Source organism: Pristiophorus japonicus, chromosome 8 (assembly GCF_044704955.1).
Source record: "Pristiophorus japonicus isolate sPriJap1 chromosome 8, sPriJap1.hap1, whole genome shotgun sequence".
Taxonomy (NCBI): Eukaryota; Metazoa; Chordata; class Chondrichthyes; family Pristiophoridae; genus Pristiophorus; species Pristiophorus japonicus.
In genome coordinates, this window is record NC_091984.1 from 142,415,673 (window position 1) to 142,427,034 (window position 11,362).

Genomic DNA, 11,362 nt, shown 5'->3' on the forward strand with positions numbered 1-11,362 from the left:
ATTTAAAACCGAGTTGAGAAGGAATTTTTTCTCCCACAGGGTTGTGAACCTGTGGAATTCTCTGCCCAGGGAAGCAGTTGAGGCTAGCTCATTGAATGTATTCAAATCACAGATAGATAGATTTTTAACCAATAAGGGAATTAAGGGTCATGGGGAGTGGGTGGGTAAGTGGAGCTGAGTCGACGGCCAGATCAGCCATGATCTTGTTGAATGGCGGAGCAGACCCGAGGGGCTAGATGGCCTACTCCTGTTCCTAATTCTTATGTTCTTGTGTTCTAACCAAAGTCTGCCTGTTACTGGTTCATATGTCTCTCTCTAGGGACAGCCCCCACTGTTTTTATCGGTCGTGGTGGTGTTAGTGGTTTGCCCGCTATACGCGGTAGCTTGTATAGCCTGATGCCCGAGATTGTTGGAGGTGGTGGGAAAACAAGAAATCCTTACCATTCTTGGTGTGTCCGTGTGATTGCAGAGATAAAATTATCTGTCTACAGGAAGCCACACGGTAGGTAAACGGTAACAGCGCAGTGAGCATTCAATCATTTATTCGTCGGCAATATATTCTCTTATGCTTGCATTCAGTATATTCTGACGTGTCCAGATATGGATATGGTAGCATAAGTAGTTATGTTACTGGACTAGTAATCTAGTGGCCTGGACTAATCATCCAGAGAACATGTTAAAATCCCACTGCAGCAGTTTGAGAATTGGAATTCACTTTTAAACGATCTGGAAATATAAAGCTGAAATCAGTAAACGTGACCATGATGCTGTTGGCTTGTCATTAAAAAAAACTGGTTCCCTAATATCCTTTAGGGGAGAAAACCTACCATCCTTACCTGGTCTTGCTTACATAAGAATTAGAAGCAGGAGTAGGCCATTCGGCCCTTCGAGCCCGCTCCACCATTCAATGAGATCATGGCTGATCTTCTACCTCAACTCCACTTTCCTGCACTGTCCCCATATCCCTTGATTCCATTAGTGTCCAAAAATATTTCTATTTCAGTCTTAAATATTCTCAATGACTGAGCCTCCACCGCTCTCTGGGGTAGAGAATTTCCACAACCCCGAGTGAAGAAGTTTCTCCTCATCTCAGTCCTAAATGGCCGACCCCTTAACCTGGGACTATGAGATCTATTTCTCGACTCCTCAGCCAGGGGAAACAGCCACTCAGTATCTACCTTGTCAAGCCCTCAACGAATGTTATACATTTCAATGCAATCACTTCTCATTTTTCTAAACTCCAGAGAATATAGGCCCATTCTACTCAATCCCCCACGCCAGGAATCAATCTAACGAACCTTTGTGTCACCCTGTTATTCAACTGTATCTTTCCTTGAGTGGGAAGATCAAAACTGTACACTAAACTCCAGGTGAGGTCTCACCAGGGCTCTATATCATTTCAGTAAGACTTCCTCACCTTTGGGTCTGGTCTATATGTGACTCCAGTCCCACAACAACGTTGTTGACTCTTAACTCCCCTCTTGACGTGGCCTAGCAAGCCACTCGGAAACGGGGAATAAATGCCGCCCACATTCTGAGAATGAATTTAAAAAATAAACAAGTCTGTGAACTATATCTAGTTGAGACATGACAATCCAAACCCACAAAGCCCAGGCGCTCAGCCTTATTTTCCCCTGTAGGGAATGGTGACCAGAGTCAATTCAGCTCTCACCCAATGAACCTTTCTCCACTCGAATAAGTGGACAATGAGCAGGAATCCAGACTCATCATTTGTTCAGCCCAAACACAGGGCACTGAGGATAATTATAGACCCCGAGCTGGAATCCACAACAACATCTGGGATGCGGGGGGATGGGTAAGCAAAGCTGGGAACCTGGAATCCCCTCCCACACCAACGCCTAGGGCGACACCATTGAAAACCCAACCGCGTGTAGAAATGTGCAGCAAAAGCTGCAAATGTGAAGGACAATGCTAATGCAGGACTGCCCAGCTACATGTTATATTTATACATGTTATTTGTTTAAAGTGATACATACGACAAACACCAATGGGAGCACTGCGAGACACAGTATCACACAATTAGCGGGTCGTCTCATTGAAGACCAGGTCCCGTCCTTAAATGGGCTGGCGTCCCATTGTTTGTCAGTAAGGCCACTGGAAAGCAGTAGAAGATTCAAAGGGTCCATCAGAGCAGCTGTATAAAACACTGTAGCCATTTGCGATGCGAGTCTCACAGCCGACCCTTCAATCGTCAAAGGGAAAGTGAAGAGACTTCCAAATGCTCGAAGCCCAAAATTATCCATGTTCATCAGAAAGCAAGGTTCAAAATACACTTTACATTCCTAATTGCCAAAACACAAGTACATGTTCAATGCTGATTGCCCATCCATGTACAGAGAGCCAAAGCCATTCCAATTTGCGACAGACAGTTTCTTGCCCTAAGCCCAACATACGATCCATGTGCAACTCAGGTTTCAGAAGCATTTCAGACAGCAATGGGGGTGTGTTTCAGCATCCAGTGGTAGCTGCGATGTTAGTGAAGAACTGCCTGAAGTAGTGCAGCATTCCTGCCTTCAGTGCTCAATGCCAAGCAAACTCCAATCTTACATTCTTCCCACCTCTGCCTGTTCTACTCCTCCTGCAAACATTAGAGTTTTTAACCTGGAGTCACCATGGTGCCAGGCTGGGTTACAGATGCTTTGGAGCCAATATATTTAGTTGTTAGTATTTCAAGTCAGGGAGAAAGGGACAGGACCAGTCCCAAGAGCTTGGCCAATGATCGTCAGACTGGAGGGGTGGTGAGAAACTGGATCAGAATGGTTGCTTATTGAGAGGGAAGAACACCAAAATAAGTTCATCATTTTCTCCATTCCAGAAGCCATCACAAACCTATTAATTTTAAAGATAGACCGACTTGCATTTATATGGCGCCTTATCACATCTCTCAAACATCTCTAAAGTGCTTTACATACAATGAATTTCTTCACAGCGGTGACTGTCATTATGTAGGTGAAAATGGGAGCTGCTTTATGCAAGCAAGATCCCACAAATGGCCATGAGGTGAATGACCAGCCACCCTATTTATTTTGGTTGTGCTGATTGAGGGAGGAATGGCAGCCAGGACACAAAGTGAAATCCTGCTACTCTTCGAATGTTGCCATGGGACCTTTATCACCCACTTGAACAGGCAGGCAGGGCTTGTGTGTCGTGGTACATCCAGCAATGCAGTCTCCCTCAGTGCTGCACCTGCCTGTTCTGTTCTTTTGATTTCCAAGAGTCAGTGACACAGTTCCACTTTGCAGTTCCTAATTACCTGCCTGTCGCCATTGGCAGGGATGAGTGTTTGGTGCTTTGTCTGGTTAAATCTGCTCACTTGTCTGATGTGAACCAGTGAGGATATCATCATTCCACCTTTGCTTTCATCAACACAGGTTGGTTTGAAGCCGTGTGTCCAACACAACAGCAGCGGCCAAATGTTCAATAATCAACTGTGCTTCATCGAGGAGCCAAAGAGACTGGACCAAGCCGCCTATCACACGCTCAAACTCAGAGGAAGGAGAAAAATCAGTTAGTCTCATGGACTCAACAGTGTTAATGTATATTTCAGTCAGCAAAATGTGTGAGCTTCAGCTCCCCCGAGGGGCACTGTGCTGCGGCGTGTTTACTGAGGTAGCGCTACAGTGACTGAGGTGCCATCTTTCAGATAAGACATTAAACCGAAGCTCCATCTATCTGCCCTCTCAGGTGGATGTAAAAGATTCCACTACACTATTCGAAGAGGATCAGTGGAGTTCTCCCCGGTGTCCTGCCCAATATTTATCCCTCAAACTGATTCTCTGGTCATTATCACATTGCCGCTTGTGGGACCTTGCTGTGCGTAAATTGGGCTGACGTGTTTCCTAATTGCAACAATGATTACACTCCAAAAGTACTTGATTGACTGTAAAGCGCTTTGGGACTTCCTGAGGTCATGAAATATAAATGCAAGGCTTTCTTTTCTTTTATCTACATTCAGGGTAAGACCACCCCAAATGTACTTCATCCAAACCGGTTAAACCCCCCCCCCAGTGCACACTCTCACAGCTCTCACGCCAAGTCACCACTAACAACCTCCAAGTAAAGAGGCTGAGCACAAATCCCGCCACACGACTGACTTCCTACGTGTCCTTCTCGGGGAACGCCCCTCGGGCTCCATTAGTTTGGAGCCTCTACCATCCCATTCCCGGAGTCGTCCAGACCCTCCGGGAAACCCGTCTCGTATCTGTGGCCGGTGCTGCCGCTGCCTCTCATCCCGCCGGCCTCGTGCCTGGTGCCCGGCAGCTCCATCTCCTGGCTCCCGGACGCCCCGTCCGGCAAACCCCCGCCAGCCACGTCTGCGATCACCGAGCGGTAGCCGCCGCCGTCTCCCTCCGCGAGCATCAGCTTGAGCTTGGGGATCCAGTGCTTACGGACCACCCGACGGGCGTTGGTGCACATGTCTGCCGCGATGGCATTCATCTCGCTCTCCTTGAAGTTCGGAGCAAAGTTCTGACAGTAAACTGCAAGAGAGAAAGAAAGAGTTTGTATTTACACTGCACCTTTCATAACCTTAGGATGGCTCAAAGTGCTTTACAGCCAATGAAGTACTTTTGGAGTGCGGTCACTGTTGTGATGTAAGAAACGCGGCAGCCAATTTGAGCGCAGCAATCTTCCACAAACAGCCATGTGATAATGACCAGATAATCTGTTTTTAGTGATGTTGGTTGAAGGATAAATATTGTCCAGGACACAGGGGAGAACTCCCTTGCCTGTCAAAGAGTGCCATGGGATCTTTTACGTCCACCTGAGAGGGCAGATATGGCCGCGGTTTAACATCTCATCCAAAAGATGTCACCTCCGACATGCAGCGCTCCCTCAGCACAGATTATTCAACATTTGGCCGCTGCTGTTGTGTTGGACACAAGACTTCAAGATTTATGTGCTCAAGTCTCTGGAGTGGGATTTGAACCCACAACCTTCAGACTCAGAGGCAAGTGTGCTACCTACTGAGCCACAGCCACAGACAGGGAGACATTTAATAAAAGGACCAAGGACAAGCACTGAGCTGGGCCCAGAACCCAGCGAGTCCCAGTGAGGCCTATCCCCATCTCGCTCTGCCTGTAGACTCAGACAGTGCAGAAGGGGGCCGTTCAGCTCTTTGAAAAAGCTTTCCAATTAGTCCCTCTTCCCTGCTCTTTCCCCATAGCCCTGTAAATAAAATTTCCCGTTATAAGTATTTATCCAATTCCCAGGAGAATCTGCTTCCACTGCCCTTTCAGACACTGCATTCCAGATCATCGCTGCATAAAACAAATTCTCCTCACCTCCCCTCTGGTTTTTTTGCCAATGATATTAAATCTGTGTCCTCTGTTACTGACTCCCTATCTACTCTATTAAAATCCTTCATAATTATCGAACTAACAATTCCCCCATTAAGCATGAAACAGTCTCTTGGGCAACACTAAATTCTCAGCTCCCTACTTAATTCTATACCCGTCTGCCTCCACATTAACCTTCTCCACTCAAGAAAGGATCGTCTGAGTCACAGCTATGTCCCCTTGGCCTCGACTTCCCCCATCCACCTCTCTATCTACCCTATCAATTCTTTTCAAAATCAAAAAAACTTCAATCAAATCACCCCTTAGCCTTTGATATTCCAGGGAATACAAGCCCAGTTTCTGTAATCTCCTCCCATAATCTAATCCTTGGAATCCTGGTAATATTCTGGAGAATCCGTGCTGCACTACTTCCAAGGTTAATATTGAGTGTAATATCTCCAAGTTTGCAGATGACATTAAGCTGGGTGGCGGTGTGAGCTGTGAGGAGGATGCTAAGAAGCTGCAGGGTGACTTGGACAGGTCAAATGCATGGCAGATGCAGTATAATGTGGATAAATGTGAGGTTATCCACTTTGGTGGCAAAAATAAGGAGGCAAATTATCTGAATGATGACAGATTAATAAAAGGGGAGGTGCAACGAGACCTGGGTGTCATGGTACATCAGTCATTGAAAGTAGGCATGCAGGTACAGCAGGCAGTAAAGAAAGCAAATGGCATGTTGGCCTTCATAGCCAGAGAATTTGAGTATAGGAGCAGGAGGTCTTGCTGCAGTTGTAGAGGGACTTGGTGAGGCCACAACTTCAGTATTGTGTATAGTTTTGGTCTCCTAATCTGAGGAAGGACATGCTTGCTATTGAGGGAGTGCAGCGAAGGTTCACCACACTGATTCCTGGGATGGCAGGACTGACATATGAAGAAAGACTGGATCAACTAGGGTTATATTCACTGGAATTGAGATAACTGAAAGGGAATCTCATAGAAGCATATAAAATTCTGACGGGACTGGACAGATTAGATGCAGGAAGAATGTTCCCGATATTGGGGAAGTCCAGAACCAGGGGTCACGGTCTAAGGATAAGGGGTAAGCCATCTAGGATCAAGATGAGGAGAAACTTTTTCACTCAGAGAATTGTGAACCTATGGACTTCTCTACCACAGAAAGTTGTTGAGGCCAGTTCATTAGATATATTGAAAAGGGAGTTAGATGTGGCCCTTACGGTTAAAGTGGGGTACTGAAGTTGCATGATCAGCCATGATCATATTGAATGGTGGTGCAAACTCGAAGGGCCGAATAGCCTACTCCTGCACCTATTTCCTATATCCTTTCTAAGGTGCGGTGCTCAGAACTGTACACAGTACTCCAGATGTGGTCTAACCAGGGCTTTCTCTAGCTGAAGCAAAACTTCCTCCTCTTTATATTCTAACCATCTAATTATAAAGGCTAACATTGCATTATACTTTTGTATTATTTGTTGTACCTGACTACCACATTTTAGTGATCTGTGTATATGGATCCCTAAATCTCTTTGAACCTCCACTCTTCAACCTTTTTTGGTACAAAATAGATGACTTCACATTTAAAAAAAAATATTTGCACATGGGATGTTGGCATCGCTGGCAAGGCCGGCATTTATTGCCCATCCCCAATTGCCCTTAAGGTGGTGGTGAGCTGCCTTCTTGAACCGTTGCAGTCCGTGTGGTGAAGGTGCTCCCACAGTGCTGTCAGGGAGGGAGTTCTAGGATTTTGACCCAGCGACGATGAAGGAATGGCGATATATTTCCAAGTCAGGATGGTGTGTAACTTGGAGGGGAATGTGGAGTTGGTGATGCTCCCATGCGCCTGCTGCCCTTGTCCTTCTAGGTGGCAGAGGTCAAGGATTTTGGAGGTGCTGCCGAAGAAGTCTTGGTGAGTTGCTGCAGCGCATCTTGTAGATGGTACACACTGCAGACACGGTGCACCGGTGATGGAGGTTGTGAATGTTTAAGGTGGTGGATGGGGTGTCAAGCAAGCGGGCTGCTTTTTCATGGATGGTGTTGAGTTTCTTAAGTTGTGTTAGACTCATCCAGGCAAGTGGAGAGTATTCCATCACACTCCTGACTTGTGCCTTGTAGATGGTGGAAAGGCTTTGGGGAGTCAGGAGGTGAGACACTCACCACAGAATACCCAGCTCTGACCTGCTCTTGTTGGCACAGTATTTATGTGGCTGATCCAGTTAAGTTTCTGGTCAATGGTGACTTTCAGGATGTTGATGATGGGGGATTCGGCAATGGTAATGGCATTGAATGTCAATACCCTACTCTCTGTTTTTTACCGCATAATCAATCTCCTAACCAGGTCAATAATTTTCCTTCAATTCCATGATCTTTACTTTTTGCTAACAGTCTCTTATGTGGAACCTTATTGAATGCCTTCTGGAAGTCCAATTAAAGTGTTTAAGTTGATTAAAGGATTTGATAGGATAGAGAGGGACTATTTCCTGTGGTGGGAGAGTCGAGAACAAGGGGGCATAACCTTAAAATTAGAGCTAGGTCATTCAGAAGTGATGTCAGGAAGCACTTCTTCACATAAAGGGTAGTGAGAATCTGGAACTCTCTCCACAAAAAGCTGTTGAGGCTGGGGATCAATTGAAAACTTCAAAGCTGAGATGGATAGATTTTTGTTGGGTCAGGGTATTAAGGGTTAGGGAACCAAGGCACTCCCGTTCCCCCCCCGCCCCCACCCCTGGTGAGGTAGGAAGGTAGAGGACTGTGGGATTAGAACACTTACTGCCAGTCTGTCACCAATCCAGGTTTGAGATGCTGGTCAACGCCCAGAGTTGTTCGTCCCATTCTTGGCTCAAAAAATCCGGACCTCACCACACACTGAAACCATTTGCTAAACATCTCGACCTGGAGTTTCCGCTCGGTTGTGCTGTTTTTTTTCAATTCGTCCGAAACCAACGCAAATCAAGAAAGGAGGGAGACAGAAAGCAGGAAACTATAGGCCAAACATGTGTCATTGGGAAATTGCTGGAATCCATTACTAAGGGAATAGCAGGACATTTAGAAAATCATAATATAGTCAAGCAGAGCCAGCATGGTTTTATGAAAGGGAAATCATGTTTGACAAATTTGCTGGAATTCTTTGAGGATGTAACGAGCAGGGTGGAAAGGTGGAACCAGTAGATGTAGTGTATTTGGATTTCCAAAAGTCATTCGATAAGGTGCCGCATAAAAGGTTACTACACAAGATAAGAGCTCATGGTGTTGGGGGTAATATATTCGCATGGACAGAGGATTGGCTAACTAACAGAAAACAGTGAGTCGGGTTAAATGTATGATGTAGTATATATGGATTTTAGAAAAGCTTTTGATATGGTCCCACATGGCAGACTGGTTACGAAAATGAAAGCCCATGGGATCCAGGGCAAAGTTGCAAGTTGGATCCAAAATTGGCCCAACGGCAGGAAGCAAAAGGTAATGGTTCATGGGTGTTTTTGTGACTGGAAGGCTGTTTCCAGTGGGGTTCCGCAGGGCTCAGTGCTGGGTCCCTTGCTTTGTGTGGTACCTGTATATATCAACGATTTGGATTTGAATGTTGGGGATATGATAAGTTTGCAGATGATACAAAAATTGGCTGTGTGGTTGATAATGAAGAAGAAAGCTGTAGACTGCAGGAAGATATCAATGAAGTGGTCAGGTGGACAGAACAGTGGCAAATGGCATTCAATCTGAGAAGTGTGATGTAATGCATTTGGGGAGGTCTAACAAGGCAAGGGAATACATATTAAATGGTACGACACTGAAAAGTGTAGAGGAACAAACAGACCTTGGAGTGCAGGTCCACAGATCCCTGAGGTAGCAGGCCAGGTAGATAAGGTGGTTAAGGCAGCATATGGAACACTTGTCGAGGCATGGAATACAAAAGCAAGGACATTATGCTTGAAGTGTATAAAACACTGGTTAGGCTGCAGCTGGCATACTGTGTGCAGTTCTAGTCACATTACTGGAAAGGGTGCACAGGAGATTTACAAGAATGTTGCCTGGATTGGAGAATTTTGGCTACGAGGAAAGATTAGACATGCTGGGTCTGTTTTCTTTGGAACAGAGAAGGCTGAGGGAGGACCGGAGGGGACCGGATAGAGTGGATAGGAAGGACCTGTTTTCCTTGGCAAAGGGATCAACAACCAGGGGGCATAGATTTAAAGTAATTGGGGGAGATAAGAGTGGAAATTTCTTCACCCAGAGGGTGGTGGGGGTCTGGAACTCACTGCCTGAAAGGGTGATAGAGACAGAAACCCTCACCACATTTAAAAAGTACTTGGATGTGCACTTGAAGTGCTGTAACCTACAGGGCTACGGAACAAGAGCTGGAAAATGGGATTAGGCTGGATAGCTCTTGGTCGGCCGGCGCGGACACAATGGGCCGAATAGCCTCCTTTCATGCTGTAAATTTCTATGATTCTATGAAATGGGTCTTTTTCATGTTGGCAGATTGTAACTAGTGGAGTGCCACAGGGATTAGTGCTGGGGCCTCAACTACTGACAATCTATATTAATGATTGGATGAAGGGACCGAGTGTAATGTAGCCATGTTTGCTGACGATACAAAGATAGATGGGAAAGCAAGTTGTGAGGAGAACACAAAGATTCTGCGAAGGGATATAGACAGGCTAAATGTGGGCACAAATTTGGCAGATGGAGTATAATGTGGAAAATGTGAGGTTATCCACTTTGGTAGGAAGAATAGAAAAACAGATTATTATTTAAATGGAGAGAGATTATAGAATGCTGCAGTACAGAGAGATCTGGGGGTCCTCATACATGAAACACAAGAAGTTAGCATTCAGGTACAGCAAGTATTTAGGACGGTAAATGGAATGTTGGCCTTTATTGCAAGGAGGATGGAGTATAAAAGTAGGGAAGTCCTGCTGCAACTGTACAGGGTATTGGTGAGGCCGCACCTAGAGTACTGCGTGCAGTTTTGGTCTCCGTATTTAAGGAGGGATATACTTGCATTGAAGGAAGTTCAGAGAAGGTTCACTAGATTGATTCCTAAGATGAAGAGGTTGTCTTATGAAGAAAGATTGAGCAGGTTGGGCCGATACTCATTGGAGTTTAGAAGAATGAAAGGTGATCTTATTGAAACATAAAAGATTCTGAGGGGGCTTGACAAGGTGGATGCAGAGGGGATGTATCCGCTCGTGGGAGAATCTAGAACTAGGGGGCATAGTTTCAGAGGGCCCAAGTTTCGCCATCTGGTGAAAACGGCGCACCTCCGAGACTTACGTGACTTTCCTGGGCTCGAAGGTGCGCCGGAATATTCTGCAGCAATTCCCCGGTCCTCCTGGACCATGGCTTGGAGTGGCGTGGAGCAGCGTAGTCTCCCTGGGGAGGAGACTGCCTGCAGGGGGGCGGGGCTAGGGATCATGCCTTCTTCTCAGAGCTGGCAGCGTTGCGCAGGTGCGCTGGACGCTGGAGCATGCGCGCCTGCGCAATGGCTCAGGAGAGCATGGATACCGGGGGGGGGGGCGCGGAAGGGAGAGCGTGGCAACAGATGGAGGGGGGAGCATGGCAACAGGGATGGAGGCGGTAGCGTGGCAAGGGATGGAGGAGCGTGGGTTGGGGGGCACTCAATGATTGAAGGGCCGGAGAGAGCAGGGGTACCTCCTTCCAGCCGCTCCCCCACACCCCCCCCCCACGCTCCCACCCCCCCAAACACACACCAACCCACACACCCCCTCCCACCCCCCCCACACACACACACCCCTCCCACCCTCCCCCACACACACCCCTCCCACCCCCCCCACACACACACCCTCCCCCACACACACACCCTCCCACCCCCCCCACACACACACTCCCACCCCCCCCCACACACACACTCCCACCCCCCCCCCCCCCCCACACACACACCCTCCCACCCCCCCCCCCCACACACACACCCTCCCACCCCCCCCCCACACCACCCTCCCACCCCCCCCACACACACACTCCACCCCCCCCCCCACACACACACTCCCACCCCCCCCCCACACACACACACTCCCTCCCACCCCCCCCCA

General features: G+C 47.4%; 1 protein-coding gene across 4 annotated transcripts in view; it reads right to left on the reverse strand.

Annotated features, from left to right (window-relative positions):
* Positions 1-531: 531 nt before the first annotated feature.
* LOC139268771 (nucleus accumbens-associated protein 1-like) overlaps positions 532-11,362 on the reverse strand; it is a 59,301-nt gene continuing 48,470 nt past the window's right edge. For all 4 annotated transcript variants that reach the window (XM_070887451.1, XM_070887452.1, XM_070887453.1 and 1 more), the window contains one exon: positions 532-4,499. In XM_070887451.1, coding sequence (XP_070743552.1) covers positions 4,156-4,499 — 344 coding nt within the window. In that variant the 3' untranslated portion in view covers positions 532-4,155. The remainder of the gene's footprint in view (positions 4,500-11,362) is intronic.